Source organism: Wyeomyia smithii, chromosome 3 (assembly GCF_029784165.1).
Source record: "Wyeomyia smithii strain HCP4-BCI-WySm-NY-G18 chromosome 3, ASM2978416v1, whole genome shotgun sequence".
NCBI lineage: Eukaryota > Metazoa > Arthropoda > Insecta > Diptera > Culicidae > Wyeomyia > Wyeomyia smithii.
This window is the reverse complement of record NC_073696.1, coordinates 188,908,799-188,928,326: the sequence shown is the minus strand read 5'-3', so window position 1 is coordinate 188,928,326 and position 19,528 is coordinate 188,908,799. Positions and strand designations below refer to the sequence as shown.

At 34.8% G+C, this 19,528-nt stretch overlaps 3 protein-coding genes across 7 annotated transcripts; all 3 read left to right on the top strand.

Annotated features, from left to right (window-relative positions):
* The first annotated feature begins 1,083 nt into the window (after positions 1-1,083).
* On the top strand, positions 1,084-4,406 carry LOC129731021 (uncharacterized). Of its 3 annotated transcripts, XM_055690726.1 has the most exons (5): positions 1,084-1,215; positions 1,419-1,525; positions 3,148-3,397; positions 3,463-3,584; positions 4,095-4,406. In XM_055690726.1, exons 2-5 carry the CDS (start codon positions 1,478-1,480, stop codon positions 4,284-4,286), a joined length of 612 nt encoding a protein of 203 aa, XP_055546701.1. In that variant the 5' UTR covers positions 1,084-1,215; positions 1,419-1,477; the 3' UTR covers positions 4,287-4,406. The 3 variants fall into 3 exon arrangements, with proteins under 3 accessions (XP_055546701.1, XP_055546700.1, XP_055546702.1); XM_055690725.1 differs by lacking the exon at positions 1,084-1,215 and having other exon boundaries at positions 1,486-1,627; XM_055690727.1 differs by lacking the exons at positions 1,084-1,215; positions 1,419-1,525 and adding an exon at positions 1,718-1,838.
* A 138-nt stretch (positions 4,407-4,544) lies between these two features.
* Positions 4,545-8,853, top strand: LOC129731022 (glutathione peroxidase-like). Of its 3 annotated transcripts, none has more exons than XM_055690730.1 (4): positions 4,545-5,024; positions 7,894-8,121; positions 8,216-8,337; positions 8,565-8,853. In XM_055690730.1, exons 2-4 carry the CDS (start codon positions 7,929-7,931, stop codon positions 8,751-8,753), a joined length of 504 nt encoding a protein of 167 aa, XP_055546705.1. In that variant the 5' UTR covers positions 4,545-5,024; positions 7,894-7,928; the 3' UTR covers positions 8,754-8,853. The 3 variants fall into 3 exon arrangements, with proteins under 3 accessions (XP_055546705.1, XP_055546704.1, XP_055546703.1); XM_055690729.1 differs by having other exon boundaries at positions 7,889-8,121; XM_055690728.1 differs by having other exon boundaries at positions 4,545-7,216; positions 7,889-8,121.
* Positions 8,854-9,594: 741 nt separating this feature from the next.
* LOC129730284 (uncharacterized) lies at positions 9,595-18,414 on the top strand. The gene is made up of 2 exons (XM_055689485.1): positions 9,595-9,664; positions 16,529-18,414. Exon 2 carries the CDS (start codon positions 16,530-16,532, stop codon positions 18,405-18,407), a length of 1,878 nt encoding a protein of 625 aa, XP_055545460.1. The 5' UTR covers positions 9,595-9,664; position 16,529; the 3' UTR covers positions 18,408-18,414.
* The last annotated feature ends 1,114 nt before the right edge of the window (positions 18,415-19,528 follow it).

The following is a 19,528-nucleotide window of genomic DNA, read 5'->3' as shown; positions in this document are numbered from 1 at the left end:
AAAAACGAAAGCAAAATCAGGATTTATTATTGCTGCAGTAGTTTTCTGCGATAATGCAAAGCGCTGTGTTTGGAATTGAAATGCAAAAAAGTCAATCTTCAATGCTACATTCATTGAAATTTGCAAAAAAAAAAAACATTTTTACAAAATAAATTCTTTACAAACTTGTTATTTTTCAAATGTGCTTATAGCTAATCAATAATCATTTTGTCAGAATTATTTCCCAATATTTTTAATCGGAAGGTAAATAAATCTAAACGCTTATATAAATAGACATTTTGAGTTAAACTACCCCTCGAAGTGATGACTAATGCTTCGTAAAAGTTAGCGAACCTATACATTAGAGAAATGACAAGGCACTCACCGTTAAGGCAACTGTCAACATCAAAACGGGCGAGCTGTATAAATTTGCATTGCCGTTATCCGTTTTGATGTTGACAGTTGCCTTAACGGTGAGTGTCTTGTCATTTCTCTAATGTATAGGTTCGCTAGTAAAAGTTAAGCTTGCTCATACATTTGTTCCGTTTTTCGTAGCGAACCTATACATTTAGTCAGCCTATACACCAGAGAGACGCCGAGACACTCACCGTTAAGGCAACTGTCAACATCAAAACGGGCGAGTTGTATCATTTTGCATTGCCGTTATCCGTTTTGATGTTGACAGTTGCCTTAACGGTGAGTGTCTTGTCATTTCTCTAATGTATAGGTTCGCTATATACATTAGAGAAATGACAAGACACTCACCGTTAAGGCAACTGTCAACATCAAAACGGATAACGGCAATGCAAATTTATACAGCTCGCCCGTTTTGATGTTGACAGTTGCCTTAACGGTGAGTGTCTTGTCATTTCTCTAATGTATAGGTTCGCTAGTTTTTCGTAAGTTCCGTTTTCGCGTTTTTGTTGATGCGTTTGATTCTCTATTCGCGTTAGCGAACCTATACATTAGAGAAATGACAAGACACTCACCGTTAAGGCAACTGTCAACATCAAAACGGGCGAGCTGTATAAATTTGCATTGCCGTTATCCGTTTTGATGTTGACAGTTGCCTTAACGGTGAGTGTCTTGTCATTTCTCTAATGTATAGGTTCGCTAATTCGCGTTGACGGTGTTGCTGATATTTGTTTGGTTTTTGCATGCAAAAAAGAAGCGAGGAAATAGTTTTGCTTTTGTCATCACGCACATTTTGACAATTGCATATGAGATTTCACGTAGGTGCGAACAGCCTTCAAAATCTCTTTCAACGCGAATAACCCGAATAGAGTCCGTATAGTGTTTTAATATTTTGCACCTATATTTTCCCCATGCGTTTTGCTCATGCGCACGCGTGCGTACAACAGCAAATGAACGCAGAATGAACGTTGAGTACAGTCGATGTTTCTGGCTTTCTCATCGCACGTTTTGTTCCCTTATTTTAGGCTGATTGTTATTAGACTGTGTATTCACCAACACCCGTGTAGTCAAACGTCAAGAACGGATGAATCCGGTTGTCCTACGAAGGCTGCAAAGTGTTGTGAAATTCGGTGTAAGTATGAAGTGTTTAAAAGTTGTATGACAAATATATGTTTGCTTTCAAATGATTCGTCATATCAATGTACTGGTTGGTGTAGCAGTGGCAGTTCTAGCAGTGAGTTGTTAATCATTCTTGCGTTTTGAAAAAAATGAAAAAAACCGGCTGGATACGCAATAACATCATTCACTGAGGTTTTGTGAAATAGGGAATCGATCACATAGAAAATGACAATTATTGCGTGAATTGTTATCAAAGGTCAAACGAAATCACTATCTTGATCCGCTGTATCGTGTATGCCGTAAATCGAACCAATCAGGAAAAACATGCAAGTCATAACACTAATAGACACGTTGCAGATTAAAAGATTAGGAATATCATACAGTAATGCGCATTTTCTTCGTTGCTTGTTAAACACGAATAATTTTAAGGAGTGTTAACTAGTTTTAATTTTGGAACATCAGGGATTTGGAAAAATAAATGTCCGTTTTTATATCATTTGTGAAGTGAAAAAAGCCACTGTGATCCATAATACCATCGCAAAATTGAAATAAATGTTGGCAGATTAAATTTTAGATTGATTGATTTTTTTATGAACCGTCGCATGAAAATTGAAAAAAAAAAACTATTACGCAGATACCTACAGTTAGCTAGGGCTAGAACTATATCAGTAAACATCTTAATGATAGTTAATTTCTGTCCCCTTCTAACCAAAGCGGCAAAGCATATGCAGCGGTTAAAAAATTGATCACTTGATGACATTCGAAAGGTAAAACCGCAGACAGACGTCCAAGCTGAGTTCCAAACTTGTGTAAAGCTTTTTGTAGTAGCAATCCGTAACCAGGTAGCGCTACCAGTACCGCCAGCCTCGTGCACCAGCAAAAAAATGTATTGTAGCGATAAGGTCACCAGGCAGCGCTAGTGTACAAGTGATTTATAACGCAATTTACTTTGAAAATTTACACGGAAATTTTGATCAATGTTGTTCTTGCTTGGACGTCTGTCTGTGGTAAAACTGTACCTCAGCTTTCTCGATGGAGTGCAGTAGTCAAAAAATCAAAATCAAAATATTGTTAGATATTGTTTTATTGCGGATTTAGGCGTAAGTACTTTGATCAAAGAATCGACATGGCTTTTCCATAGCACTTCAAATTTTAAAGTCATTTTAACTGACGATATTATTTCTAACCACTGAATGACATTCGAGAACACCTTACAGTCAAACTTATTGCTCAGCTTTCTTTAAGTTTAAAGAACGGGTGAGAAATTGTTCTTGCTTGCAGTAGTTGAGTAATTAATTCGTGTAAATTTATAAATATTTTTATGGAAAGTAAACGTATGGAACATTTAAACTTTTGCGATCGCAAACTGATGGCTTTTACATGGTCTGTCGCTTAGTACTAGAATCTTTCATGTTGAATGAACTATCACGGTTTCTTCAGTGTTTCTCCTAATGAGGGATGTAGAAAATATTTCTATACCGTAGAAGATAGATAATCGAGTATTTTTTCTATAAAGAAAAATAATCCACATGTGCCAGTTAAAAAATGTGTTTATAAATCGATATCAGTATGCAACAGCTGCAATTTCTCATGCATTAAAAATTAAAATAATCAATTCCTTTGATTTTTTCATAGTATTGCGGCTATCAATATCGTTTCAATAGACTAGAAGACTCCGCAGGGATGGCATCTGAATCAACTACGGATTACAAGAGCGCCAAATCGGTGTACGATTTCACCGTCAAAGATGGTCAGGGCAACGATATCAGCCTGGAAAAATATCAAGGAAAAGTGTTATTGATTGTCAACATCGCTTCGAAGTGCGGTCTCACCAAAGGAAATTACGAAGAATTGACCGAGTTGTCGAAAAAATATGCTGAGAATGGTAAGATTATAAATGTATGAAAACTCATGCAATCTGTTGATCGCCGTTTGTTTGGTTCTTCGTAGATTTCAAAATCCTTTCATTTCCGTGCAACCAATTTGGATCACAAATGCCGGAAAAGGACGGCGAGGAAATGGTTTGCCATTTGCGCAATGCTAATGCAGATGTAGGAGACGTTTTCGCCAGAGTAAGTGATTCATCATAGAATAGTGATTGTTTTGAATATTCTGTTGCTTTCTATTTGGCATTAATGTTATATATTACAAAAATAAGCGTTGAATTTGTTAAGAATTATTTCAGAAATTTTAGGAAAAATTTAAAACGAAAGATACATTTTGCAACTCAAATACCAGTAGAACTTTTAAAAGTTTCTTTGGAACTTGGCACACGTGCATACATTAAACTCAATAAGGAAATGAAAACAGTTATCTTTTGTCTTTTGATAAAACCACAATTCTATAAATTCTCTTTTTATGAACAAACTCATGTCAACCAATCAATTTATGAATTTGTTTTATAAAAATAAATCACTGCAATAATATTAGGTATAAAAATATCTCAATAAAGTTTATGAGGAATTTTTATACCATATGTGAAACTGCACTTGGTTACTCATCTAGATATTACAAGTGTGCCGGAAACAGACTGCAAGATTAAAAAAAATGAACTTTATGCATTAAAACAATTTTTGTTACAGGTCAACGTGAACGGTGACGATGCTGATCCGTTATTCAAGTACTTGAAGCACAAACAAGGCGGCAGTTTGGGTAGCTTCATCAAGTGGAATTTCACTAAATTTCTTGTGAACAAAGAAGGACAGCCTGTGGCACGCTTCGCCCCTACCACGAATCCGTTGGATATTGTCAAAGATATCGATAAATTACTTTAGGGTAATTTCTGAATCAGATAACCATTTAAAAATCAAATATGCCCAATGTAGAATTTGTGTAACATACTCACACCCAAACATAAAGTTTGAAAATTCTAATAAAATTCACGTTTCACCAAAGTTTATTATTCGCTACTCTATTTGCTAATTTTAATTAATTTGCCAATTAGTGTACATTAAAAACACCGAAGCCGTAACTCGAAAACATAAATCATTTCTTCCACTGCCATCAAACACTTTGCTGATTAACCCCTGGGGTCATTCGTTGCGTAAATGCAGATCGGTAGGGTGAAGTTCATGTTCAAAATGTAAGTTTGAGGTAGGTTTCAAAAATGTTCCTAATTATCAATGTATTTGTCCTTGTGCCTTTGAAAGAATCATCAATGAATCGATATTTTGTCAAATAAAAAGATATCTACTGGTTAACACTGCATTGAATATCTTACAACACGCGAGGACTCAGCGATACTACGCAAATTAACCAAATTAATGCCTTAAAATTTCGCGAGGTAGCAAATTCGAAAGTGACCTGCAGGAAGCTATGAAATTGTGTGCGCCGTATGACGGATTGTGCCATGAATATGCATTGCAATTAAAGTTTCAGTTGTTCTGCTCGGTGTATTTATTCTTTTTCGGTAGCAAACTTTGTTTAGTATTTAGGAGTAGGCAGTCGCGTGTGGTACCAAATTAAAAGTTCTCTTCGCTAGAGTTATTGTGATCCTGACGGTTGTAAAACCAGTTCGTATTATTTTTAAACTACCAATGCACTGTACTGTCTGTGTTTTTTGTTTTTGTAAATTTTTATCCCATCGTTCATCACACTAAATTTGTTGAAGTGATGAACTGGTGAAATTCTTTTTTTGATCGAATGAACATGAGTAGTTTTTAAAGTAGGATTAGTTGAGATACAAACCAGTGTCAATAGTATTTGGCTCAATTAAACTGAAAAGTACTGTGCAGGTCAAAAAAAACAAACTAGTGAAAAAAAAAACGTAAAATAAATAAATACAGAATAATTTTTCTGTGGGGATTATGCAGAGGTTATGAAGATAAAAAAGAAACATCAACGACCGTCCAAACATTGGAATACCTTTATGTTTTCCCTTTGTATGAACATTTGGTTCTAATAAAAGTTGAAATTGTATGCAACTGTGAATGCTAAGTGGATCTATATTTTTCAACCGTTAGAATATATCATAAAAATTCAAAAAAGTTGCATTGGAAATACATTTTTTCACGATATTTCGACATTGAAATCAAAAGCTGTGTTCCAGGTTACGTCCAAAACCTGGAGGAAGAATTATTTGACTAACAATATGCATCCTTAACTTCCGCTATGCTTAGGGATACCATCTGGTTGAAATTAGAAATCAGGACACCTTTTTTTCGGTACAAATTTGAGCTAAGCTGTTCTTCAAAGTTTAAAATAATATACCACGTTAAATGTGATTTGCAATTCAAAAACACCAAACTACTTCTTTACTTGTTCAACATAATTCTCAAACGATCTAAGCAGTTTTGAATGTATAGGCAGATGTTCAGCACATGTGAACTTTTTCAAATTAAACTTACCGTTTAGATGGGACTGACTGAAGAGTCGAAAAATAAAATGTGATTTTTTCTGGATGTTTAGGGTGAAATGAAGTGTTCGGGTATTTTGGATATTGATTAAGGTATGTTTGGAGATGTATTTTGTGTGTTTTGTGTGCAAGTATAGTTAGTACATATTATGCTATTGGCAGCGTTTTTCGCGAAACCATGTTTTTTAACTTATAGTGAGTTTTTCTCAGCATATACTGAGCCTATCTAGCTGAATTTTTTTTCCAGCTTGTAAAAATGGATTATCTTACTTACTAGCCGTTTTTTAAATATTTAATTTTTTTTTTCAATATTTTATGATTTCTTAAAGTGATTTTTTTATGAAAAAAGCTAATTTTTTACTAAAATGGCCGCCGTTTTGTCAATTTTTTTAAATTTCAAAAACGGCTATGTACCAAGTTAGATAATCCATTCTTGCTAAAAAAAATTTAGCCAAATCGGTTCAGTACTTGCTGAGAAAAACCTACCTCCCATTTAGGGAGGGCATTCACGTTCCCAGCTGCCAACAACTATACAATATATAATACACTATATGTGCAACCACGACATGCAAAATAAATCTTCACATGAACCTCAATTAATATCCAAAATAGCCGTACACCTTACTTTACTCTAAACATTGGAAAAAAAATAATTTTCGACCTTACAGAGTAGAGTCCCCCGTTAAGCCAAATGTTTAACGGTTACAATACCTAAAAGATTTCTCTCGTCACTTAACTAAGATTCAATTAAAAACAAAATCGTCCGTAGTGACCGTTGTGTTCTGGAGTCAAAAAAATTATTGATTTTGAAAAATTCTGCATATTATTATCACACTACAAAATTGAAAACCTTATGAAAATCAGGACAAATGCCAGAAAATGAAAAATTAAACCAGGACGTCAAAACAGGGTCTCAAAATCAGGACATGTCCTGCTAAATCAGGACGGATGGTATCTCTAGTTATGCTTCTATAATTATAGCTCATAACTGCATTATTTAATCAATTTATGATTAAAAACGACCATTGCTTTCGTTTTTACTTAAAAATTTTTGACCTCAGTCCTCCGAAACAGCGTTGTAGCATTACTGGTATTAATTTTACCATTAAAGTATCAATTATTAGCTTCCTGTCAATTCGCATTGTTAGTAATTGTAACCACCAGCAATTTGATTTTTTCCAGATTTTCATGCCAGCCTCAAATACCTATTTGAAAACGGTTTTGCAAATTCATGAGTGCAGAAGTCAGTAAGACTGTTAGTCATCAGCGAACTAAAATTATATAAATTTCTGGCTGTTAAACCTAGAGTTTTGAGAAACAGCGGTTCAAAATATTTCTAAAATTAAATTTGTGAGTATATGAATGTTTTCAAACTTCCAAAAATCATAGCTAACAATTTTTATAGCGCTATTCAAACTTAGATTTATAAAACTTTAAAAAATACCAGTTTCAAATTTTAAAAAAATGTAATTAACTGTTGTTATAACGCCATTCTTACCTCGATTCATTAAACGTAGCTCAATAGGGAAAAATAACAAGCAGTATTTAATCGTTCTTGATTATCTATATTGATTACTTCTAATGATTCAAACTATCAGTAAACAACTTAAGTGATTTTTTTTTGTGATTAAATCTCAAATTATTTTGGTTTCTCTGGGCCCTGATATATTATAAATTTGATATTGCGGACTGTCAGTGTTTTGAAATATTTCTAAAATATTCGAATGTTAACCCTGGCACACATTTTATTTGTTCTCAACATCTCAACAACGATTTTTTTAACTTCATGAAACAGTTTGTTAAACTTTATCAATATTGATAACTCTCCAATGCTTGAATAACTTTGAAAAATTTTTAACCATCGATCTTTATTAAAAATAACAATCGAAACAATAACAATCGATATGGGTTTTTTGAGTTTCAAACATGAAAACAATTCCTATGTTTAAATAAGCACTAATTTTTTTGCCTAATAATAAAATTTTCCATTACAAAAACTGTAATATGACCGTTTCTTCGCAGAATAGTTCCGGTACATAATCAAGTTATTAATCAGCACAACATGGATCTGAAAAACGCCAAAACAATCTATGACTTTACTGCAGTTGACATCAACGGGAACGATGTTAGTCTGAGCAAATACAAAGGCACTGTATGCTTAGTGATGAATTTTTCCACCAAGGATCCGGTGTGTGAAAAAGTGATCTCAATGCTCGCTCCACTGCACAAAAAGTATCACAGTGACACCAAACAAGGTTTGCCATATCGTTTATTAATCCTATACTTTCCGTCATAATAATTCACAACACGTATTGTCATTCCCATGCTCGCTTGATGTTTCTTCTACAGATCTTAATATTCTCCTGTTCCCATGTTTTCAATTTGGTGCCAACGAGTCAACGAGCGAAGTTCTAGACTTTTTCGAGAAAAATGCTCAGCGCCGATTAGGAGATGTTTTTGCTGAGATAGAAGTAAGTTATCGCTGCGTAGTCTAACTAGGCGTGTATTCTGTATTCCTAAATGGACATAGTGTTATTGAAGCGATGCTCTAATTGGGCAGGTGGGAAATACATGGGGGTCATCTTTGGGGAATCAAACACGGCTTTTGTTTCAGATCGAACCCGTAGATGTCATCTCAATGCGTACAGGTTACAACCGCGTGTCTATATATGCGATTCTTATCTTATATCATTTACAGGTTAATGGCTCTAAGTGCACCGAATTATATAAATTTCTCAAGAAGAGTAAACCGGGAAACTGCGGAGGATTTATCAACAGTAATTTTACAATGTTTTTGACTGATCGAAATGGAGTACCTGTAGAGCGATTCGGAGCAAATGTGCATCCGTATCTGTTGGAAGATTTGATGGACCAATATTGTGCGTAAGGTTTGTTATTCAGCTGAGAAAAAATAGCAATAAACTAAAATGATGAATGACGTTTATCAACGGCCTGGAAGGTAATAAATAAATTTGCCAGAAATATCAAGCTGCTAAAACTGTTGATAGTCGAGAAAATCTGCAGAGAATATTGAGAAATCATGTAAAATCAAAATTGTATCAAACTGGGTTACAAGTTTATATCTGTAATAAGTAGAAATTGTGCATTTCACTCATATGTCACTCATGTCAGACTGCTAGAGTTTTTTTAATGTATATATAATTAAAGATATTTTTGAAGCAATGTAAATTTTCTTTTGAAATTACTTTTTCATCTTCTGGAGTTACAAAATAAATTGTTTTTTACTTTATCAAAAATCTACCCTATAACAATCACAGCTTTTTATATTTAAAAGTGATTACTGTATCCTATATTTTATTAGTTAGAATAGTATTAGCAAAATCATACTTCAACACCATTAAAGTAATATACTTCACTAATTGCTTATTCGCAAACTAAATACCAAACATTCAATCTCTGTAAAACACAGATAAAAGACAACTACAAATTAATTACCTCGAATAGTTTGCAAAAATAATAATTGAAATACTGTAACTAAATTACCAAAATTTTTCTGGTAATTTAATTTTGTTTCATCAATACGATACATACCACCCTGCAGCAAGAAATTCCCACCGTATAGGTTGCAGGCCGATCGTTTTTTTTTTGCATTTCTGCTTACCTTCCGATCTGATTTACTACTGCACTGCAACTGGGTAATCCTCGCTTTACACACAAAAGGAGCATATCTATAAAAAGAAAAGTATATTATATGGCGACAATCAGTTCGACTCCAGTGCTCGTGGGCAAACCGCTCTGATTTGGTTTCATCAATGTGTTGAATCGTCCTAGTGTCAAGTAAGTGCATCAGTGCAGAGTAAGGACTTGAATGAACCTCGTTAACAGTGAAATAGTTCACATACCTTTGTTTTGTTTTCGGGATTCTTGATTCGTGTTATATTTTTTAAAAGTTATTGTTCAAACCTAATTAAACAATCGTAACGTTTTAAAGCACGCGGAAGATATTTGTAACTAAATAATAATTGCTATGAGAATAGTGAATAAATTTCTATGAGTGGTTAAAACGTCAGAAAAAAATATGATGTGATGCTCTGAGTTATATAAAATTTTCGTGCACTGTGAAACTTTTTATATTTATTGTACTTTTCAAATTTGTAAGTTTCTGGGTCATTAGCTGCGCAACGGTCAGCATTGCAAGCCTATGTTTTTCTAAACTGTTACATATGGTTATTCTCAGATGGTTATCTGTTTTGTCAGTGGAAGAGTTTTTTTTAAACGTTGTTCAGCTTGTTCGCAATGTTTCCGATGCTAATTTAGAATGAAGTTAAGCGGTAGCAACGAAGATTTATTTGCTGAGCCTGGCGTATAAATTTGTTGACGAAAATATTGTAATTTTTTACAAGATTACGGTTTCAAAAATTAAAAAATTTAATTTAATTTATTTTTTAACTTTACTGCTTCCAATTTAAGTGCTGTTACAGTCTGAAATGTATTGTTTATAATAGATACAATTAAGTTCCATAAATAAAATTTGTAAAAATAGGATATTCCACCATTCAATTCATACCTATAGGATATTTCAACTAATAAAAATTGTACCTAGGCTGAGTTGACAGCTTTAACTTTATTAAGGGTTTCCATGCCAAATGATCTATGAAATATCGTCGATATCGACCATTTTTGATTTGAATGAAACTTAGCACTCGTATTTGACTTAGTGAGTATTCTCTGCGGGTGGACCAAAGTAATGGCAGCCCAATCTAAACTCTACTCGTTTGACAGTCGCTCACATATCGCGGCTTTATTTGAAATAAAGCCCCGAGACAGATGCCTAGGTTTTATTCAAAGCATTGTAACTCAGAAACAGGTTATATAGAGAAACTGTCTGAGAATGGATTGTAGGGAACTAATAACCCGAGAAATAATTTTGTTGAGTAAGCATTAGTTCAGTCGAAATCCGTCTAATAGTAGCCTAATAAGCTGTAAATCAACAAAATTGTTTGTTGAAAATGCTCTACGAAAAGCGTTAAACTTTTTTAAAATTTGTAAGAAACCCGAAGCTGTTGGTGAAATGTCAAAGATGGATGGGTGTATCAAAATGTGCGGGACCAGATGGGCTACCGCCAGTATTTTCAAAATCAGTTTCGAAGGAACTTGCACAACCTCTGTTGTGGTTGTTCAACTCTTCCCTAGAACGCAGCCACCAATTTGGAAAGAGTCATTTTTAATCCCAATTTTCAAAAGCGGCAAGAAATCAAATGTTAAAAACTATCGTGGAGTTGCAATAATATCGTGCATTCCTAAACTATTTGAACCAATCATCAATCAACGTTTTTTGGACATGTTAAAAATTTGATTTCTAGCAAACAACACGGTTTCATCAAAGGCCGTTCAACGGCCACAAACTTGTTGAATTTTGTAACTTTCACTATAAACGCAATGGATAAAGGAAATCAAGTTGAAACATTATATACTGACGTCAGTAAGGCATTTGATTGAGTTGACATCCCTCTATTGCTTTTCAAATTATCTAAAATAGGATTTGATCCGAGATTTTTAAAATGGATTCAGTTATACTTGACCGACAGAACACAAAAAGTAAGGTTTAAAAGCAGATTATCATCAGTCGTGAATGTGACATCCGGTGTGCCACAAAGTTCTCATCTAGGTCCGCTACTTTTTATTTTATTTGTAAACGATGTAGAACATGTCTTAAAGGTGCTGAACGTTTTGATATACGCATACGACATGAAACTTTTTCTTGAAATACGTAAAGATTTTGATCTCGAACTATTTCAACGTGAAGTTGATAATTTTCACACGTGGTGCATGAGCAGCCTGTTGAAACTTAACGTGAAAAAATGTAATTCCATTTCGTTTACCAGGAAACATAGCATAAGACAAAGAACAATCACTATAGACATGAAAACAGTTGAAAGAAGCAGTCTTGTAAGAGATCTAAGAACCACGCTCGACTCCAAATTAACCTTTGTTGACCATTATAATAACATTATATATAAGGCAAGTAATATGCTCGGATTTATTAAAAGATTCAGTTTGCACTTCAAAGATCCATACACCATCAAAACATTGTATGTTGCACACGTCAGGCCCCTGCTGGAATATTGTAGTATAGTCTGGTCGCCATATCATGATACACATATAAACCGCATAGAATCAGTACAAAAGCAATTTTTGTTGTATGCTCTACGAAAGCTAGGTTGGACCACTTTACTGCCGTGAGATGACATTGTGACGTAGATCCAAGTGATCAGTTTTTCAGTACGGCCCGAAAACGAAAGAGATCTTCGTCACTTTTGTATGGAAATGTGTGCCAACGTCACTTTGTTTTTTTTTGATTTTATGTAACGTACGAATAAGTAACAACGAAAAGGAAGATACCAAAAGATAGGTCTTCGAATAATGAACAAATTGGCATGAAAAACTCATATTCGAGAAAGTGGCACTTACGTCACTTTGTCATCTCACGGCAGTTTACCTTTACCTTCCTATGAGTCGCGATGTATGTTAATAAATCTGGATGGGCTTTAAAAGCGACGAGAGTTCGCAGTGGTATTTTTTATACGATGTTATTACACAAAGAATATATAGATGAGGAAAAAAAAATACACAAAGAATAAACAGCGCAGAAATCTTGGCAAATTTGAACTTAAATGCTCCTTTCGTTCTCTAAGAAATAGAAATTTGTTTTATATCAGTAATTAACAAACAAACTATGAAAAAAAAACGAACCTCTGAATAGAATGATGTCATGTTATAACCAATATTGTGAATCAATCGATGTAACAATGAACAAAACTACACTTAAGAAAATATTTTTTTCGAGGTTAGTAAGTTAAGAATGAAATGTAATTAATATGATCTACGTATGAATGACGACAAATAAATAAAAATGTTTTTTGAAGGTTGGGTTTTCAAACAAAATCAATCTCAGCATTATGATAATGATAATGATTCAAAAGATTTGGATAGAAATTTACAACCAAAATGCCTATAATAATTATCTTCCTACATGCATCTGTTTTGAGTTATTTCAAATATTAATTCAGAACGCTAGAAGACAACACTAATTTTTTTATTAATATAAAAAGAAATTGAATTTTTCTTGAAGTTTATTATTTATTGTAACATGACAATCAATGCTCCAAAACATTTAGTAAAAAATTCAGGACGTAGAAAGGCAAGACAAACTACTTGAAAGTTAAGTTTGAAAGATTTCATCTTTGAAAAGAATAATCAAATTCCAATTATGCAATATGATTCTGATAATAATTTCAAATCATAAAACTATTAGTGACTTACATTCTGAACGAGTTCTTATTTTGAAATTAAATTTGGAAATTTAGAGCATTTTATGACACAGCATAGCATAGATCCACTGAAATGTATGATCAATATAACACAATTCATTCTTCGACAGTGAACAGAGTGGATAATTTTTAACTAATTTTCAGCCTTTCAATTTTTCAACCCATCTCCGTAAATGTGAATTTCTAACGCTCACTATTAGCAACAGATACAGAAATAATCCTAAAATAATAAAATTCAATCATCTTTTAGGTTTTTATTGGCAGAGTATATATATTTTTGGTGCTGCCAAGAAAAATATCAAAATCTAGCTAGGGCTTGGTTGCACGCTAATGTGTTCAAAAAAACGTAAGAGGCAAAAAACATGTTAAGTAGGGTAGAGCGGGGCTAGTTGGTTACGGGGTAAGTTGGTCAATGAGAATATCTTCGAATCTACGTATCAAAAAAATCGTGTAATATGGGCGATATGTAACAGATAACCAGAGAAACTAAATGACAAAATAAAGTACAGTTTTAATTAGGACGTATAATAAATACAGGTTGGTGCCAAATTGGCCATCAATTCTACTCGGTTTTCAAGTTGAAACTTTTTGTCTAAACAAAGCTAGCCAAATTAAAATAAACCTAGTTAAATGCGTAATGACAGTACTTTTTGTTAGTTTTAAGTTGTGTAAAACAAATTTTCGCCAAAATTTTATTTTCATGTATTTTAAGTAATTTTCATATTTAATACATGAGGGGCTAGTTGGTCACATACTAGCGGGGCTGGTTGGCCCTATGCACATCATCAATGAATTCAAGTAATCAAGTATATGCAATTCCAGGAACGGCGCATTTCGTGATGCATACTAAAACCAAACGAAAACAACATGTGCTCTGCTTAGCAAAACCGTTCATTTCAAATGATGAAGAATTTGGTTAAAGTTAACTTCATTTCGTCGTCATTTTTATGAATGTTTCAAATTTTACTATAAATGCCGAGTCATTGATCTAAAATAATGTTAACGTACACTAATGCATCGACAAATGCCTCCTACCCGACGAAAATTTCATCAAATGCAAGTTTTCAACAACAAAAAAACTAATTAGGCTTTGGTAGTGGGCTTGTGATTGCAGATGCGAATCTAGAATTCGGCTCCGGTTTTAAATTTAATCCGCGTTTTCTTTGATTTGGTGTCAAATCAAGCCATTAGAGAGATTTCATCATATACCTTTCGTCTGGTATGAAGGAATAATACGATTTTTAACATGCAATTATGAGTTACATTTCTCATGGTTTAGGAGTTCGGCAAGCGAACGTATTAACAAAAAACCGGAAAGGTTTGACTTCCACTGAGACGCTACAGGCTGCCGCAAATACAGTGAGGAAGGATAACTGAATTGTCCTTCCGAAACAAAAATGGTCAATTTACCCCACACCCTGACCAATTTACCCCACCTGAGGGGCTAGTTGGACAAATTGACATCAGCTCAAAAAACATAAAATATCCGCAAAATCGTAATTTATTTTGAGTCGGTCATATTTTTCCTAGAAGCTACAGACTTGACGCAACATTTTCATGTAATGAGTTTTTACCATAATAATTCCTACAAAAAGTTAGAGAACATTTTTACCAAAAATGACCAACTAGCCCCGCTCTACCTATGTTAAAAATAAGTATGTACTTACTGAAAAAAGTTAGCAATTTAAAACAAAACAACTGCAAAGATTTATTTCTGTTAAATCTGTAAGTTATTTTACTAATGTTCTCTTTGTTTGTTAATAATTTAAATGTTATGCCCAATAGATACTTTTTGAAAATGCTTTAAACCTAGTTTGATTTGTTTTAAGCATTTTTATATGTAGAAAATAGCTAATTTGTAAACTATTCATTGCTCACTGTTTCCACAGTTGCAAAAACGTGATCGAAATTATTTTAACCCAAAAAACTTGATTTTAGAGCCGTAGTGCCTTGAGCGATATAAATCCATTAATTATTCTTCATTTTATAAAAGTTGCAATTTTGTGATTAATCCACTGAACAGTGATTTTTTTCGATATAACATTTAGTATTAATTTTCTACAATTTTTCTATGTTCTACAATGTTGTTTGATATACCAAAACAAACAATTTAACCAAAGAGAGTTTATTTTTATCTTTCATATTTCTTTGGTTCTTGGCGATTTTCATTAAAACAATGCATTAATTTACTAACTGATATGTTCAAAATATGCAAATATCTGCAGACTAAACCGTTTCCATATGAAAGTATAAGTTATACAACATTTAATACTTATACAGGCATTTGTCTCCCGCAGTCTCCTGTGCAAGTAAATTAGTTTATTATTTAAATAAAAATCTTCAATAACTAAGGTGAAATCGTGTGTTTTATTATAGTAAACAACATTTTAAAACATTGAAAAATTTTAGAAAATCACATTAAAAAGTTATATTAAAAAAAGATTTTAAGGGGAATTCTAAAAAAAATTCCCAATAGTTCATTTAATTTGGCAGATAGAAGTATAGTATCTTCGAAACATATGTTTCTTATAAAATGTGGTGAAGAGCACATCCTTTACTCAACAAAGAGGACTTTTATATGCAAAAAATGAGAAAAATAAAAGTCGTTTCTCCGTTTCTTCGTGATCGCAAAGTTCTAACTTTCATAAAATGAAGAATAATTAACAAAACAACTTTGATGAAGACACTACGGGTCCAAAATAATTTTTTTTGAGTAAAAAGTAATTAGTGTGAATTAGTGCATTATTTTGGTAGAAATCCTCAACAACCAAAGAAATATGTGAGATGAAAATAAACTTTCTTCGGTGAAATTGTTTGTTGCTGTGGTGGCGAACCAGCCTGTGGCTGAAAGTCACCCTAATAAAGTAAAAAAAAATAAAAAGATTGTTACTGTAGAACATTAAAAAAATGTAGGAAATCACTATAAAAAGTTAAATAAAAAACAATTGATTTTTAGTGATGATCTATAAAAAACTCCAAAAAAATCCATTTTAATAGGTAGATAGTAGTATGACGTGTCCAACAAAGTTGTTTCTTTTAAGATTTGCTATAGCTTTGCCGAGCAAAGTGGATTTTTATATTCCAAGGTGAAAAGTATATTCGTTTCTCACTGTTAAGTGGATTAATAACGAAATTGCAACTTCTATAACATGGAGAATATTTAATAGAACGACTTTACTAAAGATACTGTGGCTCTAAAATCAAATTTTTGGGTCAAAAGAATTTCGATCACATTTTTGCAGCTTTGGAAACAATGTGCATTGCTCATCGTTTCTCTGAATATTTCTCAAAACAACTCATTGTTACTTCCTCTTCAGTACGATGGCCGTGATTGACAAATAATTTCCATACTCATTTTTCTGTCTTCCAGTATGTTGCTTCAGCTGCTGCTTCTCTATTTCTGTGATAGAGCCAGCTCTGCAGGCTATGTTGCCGTTCAGCTCCCCTATGCCAACCCGGCTGGAATAAACTACATCAATGGACAAACACATTATCAAGCAGGTCTGCTAGCAGGACCAGTACGATATCCGGTATCAGTGGCAGCTTCGCCAGCACATGCCACCCACAACTTCCAGGTGATCGGGACTCCCTCTTATTATTCGTATAATCTACCAGCTTCTGTACCTGCGGCTTCGTACCCGTTCCACTATTATAATCCAGCAGCACAAACGCCTTTCGTATATGCTGCAGCCCACCGTCCATCCGTAGTGGCTGTACCCCAACCTGTTCATCCCGTTGTACCACAGTATCATCCAGCCGTCCATCCAGTACAGTTTCCGACTGCAAGTGCCGTCCCAGCTCGCGTTCCAGCTGTGGCTGTAACTCCAGTTTCACACATTGCTCCAGTTGCTCCTGCATCTACAACAGTAACTAAAACAATCACAAAAGAGGAAGAATCCTACTCCTCGAACACCGAATCCCCTATCCATGTCATTAAGTCCCGCAAATACAAAGTGAGGAGACCTGCAATTCAAAACCAATTCTATGACATCGAAGAAAGAGTAATCGTACGACCGGTTGGTAGTGCTCTAGTTGAACTAGAGCATCCCATATCGAAAACACAAACAAGCGTCCAAACTAAAACTGTTCAAACCAAATCCGGAGAATCGAGCGACGGTTACGCGGTTACAACTGAATCAACAGTAACCCGAAGACCACCAGTAATCCAAACTCATACAGTTTACCACCAAACACCAGCTCAGCAGACACCAGTTTTTGCTCCACATCCTGTAATTGTCCACTCTAGTAATACAGGCCAGGTTGCCCATCCGGTAGCTTTACCTCCAATACAAACTCCAGTTTATGTGAATCATGTTCAACCTGTTTACGTACAAACGACTACCGTCCCGACATTAGTGACATTTAAACCTCAGCATGACATAACGTATCCGACTGTAAGCACTCCAGTTCCAACCACAGTTTCCACAGTTACTGATGATCACGGAGTAGATTATGATGATTCGATAGTAGTGGAAGCAAGAGGCGGTGCACGCACTCTTCACGAATCAACTTCAACGCAGGCTTCACGAGATTATTCAACAACACCTGCTAAATATCGCAACCGTCCATGTGATGATTATGACGACGTAGAAGATTCTCCCAAACGGGGCGATGTAGCAATTACGTACGCCACGGAAGCTACTCATCAAAGCCTATCGCGAGAGGAAGAAAACAGTACAATAGCAACAACCTCAGAAAATTCGGATGTTATGGTTAATGCTTCAATTAAAAATGTTGATGTTAATGCACGATTTGCAGCCAAGGATGAAAATCAATCTCAAGCGATTATAGTTAGGGCTGAACCAAAATCTCAATCCCGTAGTGAAGACTTCAGTGAAACTACCGCTTCTTCTCCAAAAGTGATTATCGGAAATGGTTTATCTGCAGAAAAAGCACGATCGAACCAGGAACAGTTCATTCGGTTACTCTCTGAACGAGATTCCATTTCGGAGGTCGCATACGGACCCAATACTGATACTTCCAGCAGTTTAATAAACACCTATGTAAGAAGCCGGGTACTTTCTGCAACACCAGCACCACATGACGCGAAAGAAAGTAGTAAAACTGTGAATATCCGAAGAATCATAGTATCACGTCCTATCGAGACTGAACAGGAGATTGAGGTACGAGAACACGATCTAGATTATGATTCGCACGGCGGTAACCACCAGATCGCGTCCAGCTCGGAACAGGTTCCTGTGTATACGACAGCGAAACCACCGGCTTTTGCCAACGACCAAGTCCAGTGAATTCCGTTTTGTTGAATGTTGATAAACGAAAATAAAACCATTGTTACCTAAAGCAAAATACCTTGACTTTCACTGGTCACATTTAGAAATTTCATTAGCATACAAATGTGTAAGAACTCATGACCTGCCGAACGTTGTACTGAGGCAAACGTCCCACGTACCGAAATCACCAAGTCACGAGCGTGTGTCAATGAAAGCAGGTTTGTATATTTCAAATTTGACAAAATGTCACCAACCTAAATTTAGGTATGTGTCCTAGACCTTTTTATGCCTGTACCATACTTGCGGAAGGGCAGCTGAAAGGTTGTGTCATGATTCCATCGGGTTAGATAGCATCGATAACACACTCGAAATTTGATTCCAATCAAAAATGATTTCACAGATCATAATTGTACAACGGCTCCGATGATGCGATCATGAAAATTATTCAGAGTAAGTAACCTTTCGATCACATGATCGTCTGGATATGATATAATTTCAATTCTGCCCTGGAGACCACGCCGCTTCGGCATTGACATTTCCTGAACGGTCGTCTTTAATAGAGCACAGCCTTGTTTAACACATGTTAATACAAGTTCGTTAAAATTATGCGTCATTGGTAGGTTAAATGATGTTTTTCTTATCTTCCAATACTTTTTGTTCCTCTGCTCATAAAAGCTTGCGTACACTGTAACGTCTTAATCAAGTGAATGAAGGCAGTAGAGCACAGCGCTAAGCATAAAGCTTTGAATTTTATGGCTAAGCTCTATAGTCAGTATGTTTCAAGCTTTTATGGTGTGTTTGTGGCGTTGACTTACATATTGACTTAGAGCAAAAACATCATATCAAGAAGACTGGCATCTCTGGATCGATCCCATATAAATGACAAGTGTCAAATCAAACAGCGGACTCCATCTATTAAAGGTGGAAGTTTGCATCGCTGCGAAGACAGAGTGGGCGTATGTGGTGGTCCAACCTGTGCGATCGGCTTGCATTCGCATCGCCAGCACACACACTAGCATGCCTCAGTTCCACTTTTACTTGTAAGACTGCGCTGCCAAAACTGTCGCTCAGTCTCAGGCAGAATTCCCAGTCTTCTTGATATGATGTTTTTGCTTAGAGTAAGTAGAGAGAAATAAAAC

What these genes read in the sequence shown, in the direction of transcription:
- LOC129731022 (XM_055690730.1), top strand. Translation starts at nt 7,929, where the DNA reads ATGGATCTGAAAAACGCCAAAACAATCTATGACTTTACTGCAGTTGAC. An exon ending in TCACAGTGACACCAAACAAG is followed by an intron (nt 8,122 to 8,215) that starts GTTTGCCATATC and finishes TTTCTTCTACAG; the next exon opens with ATCTTAATATTCTCCTGTTC. An exon ending in ATGTTTTTGCTGAGATAGAA is followed by an intron (nt 8,338 to 8,564) that starts GTAAGTTATCGC and finishes TATCATTTACAG; the next exon opens with GTTAATGGCTCTAAGTGCAC.
- LOC129731021 (XM_055690725.1), top strand. Translation starts at nt 1,577, where the DNA reads ATGATTCGTCATATCAATGTACTGGTTGGTGTAGCAGTGGCAGTTCTA. An exon ending in TAGCAGTGGCAGTTCTAGCA is followed by an intron (nt 1,628 to 3,147) that starts GTGAGTTGTTAA and finishes ATTTTTTCATAG; the next exon opens with TATTGCGGCTATCAATATCG. An exon ending in TAGGAGACGTTTTCGCCAGA is followed by an intron (nt 3,585 to 4,094) that starts GTAAGTGATTCA and finishes TTTTTGTTACAG; the next exon opens with GTCAACGTGAACGGTGACGA.
- LOC129730284 (XM_055689485.1), top strand. Translation starts at nt 16,530, where the DNA reads ATGTTGCTTCAGCTGCTGCTTCTCTATTTCTGTGATAGAGCCAGCTCT.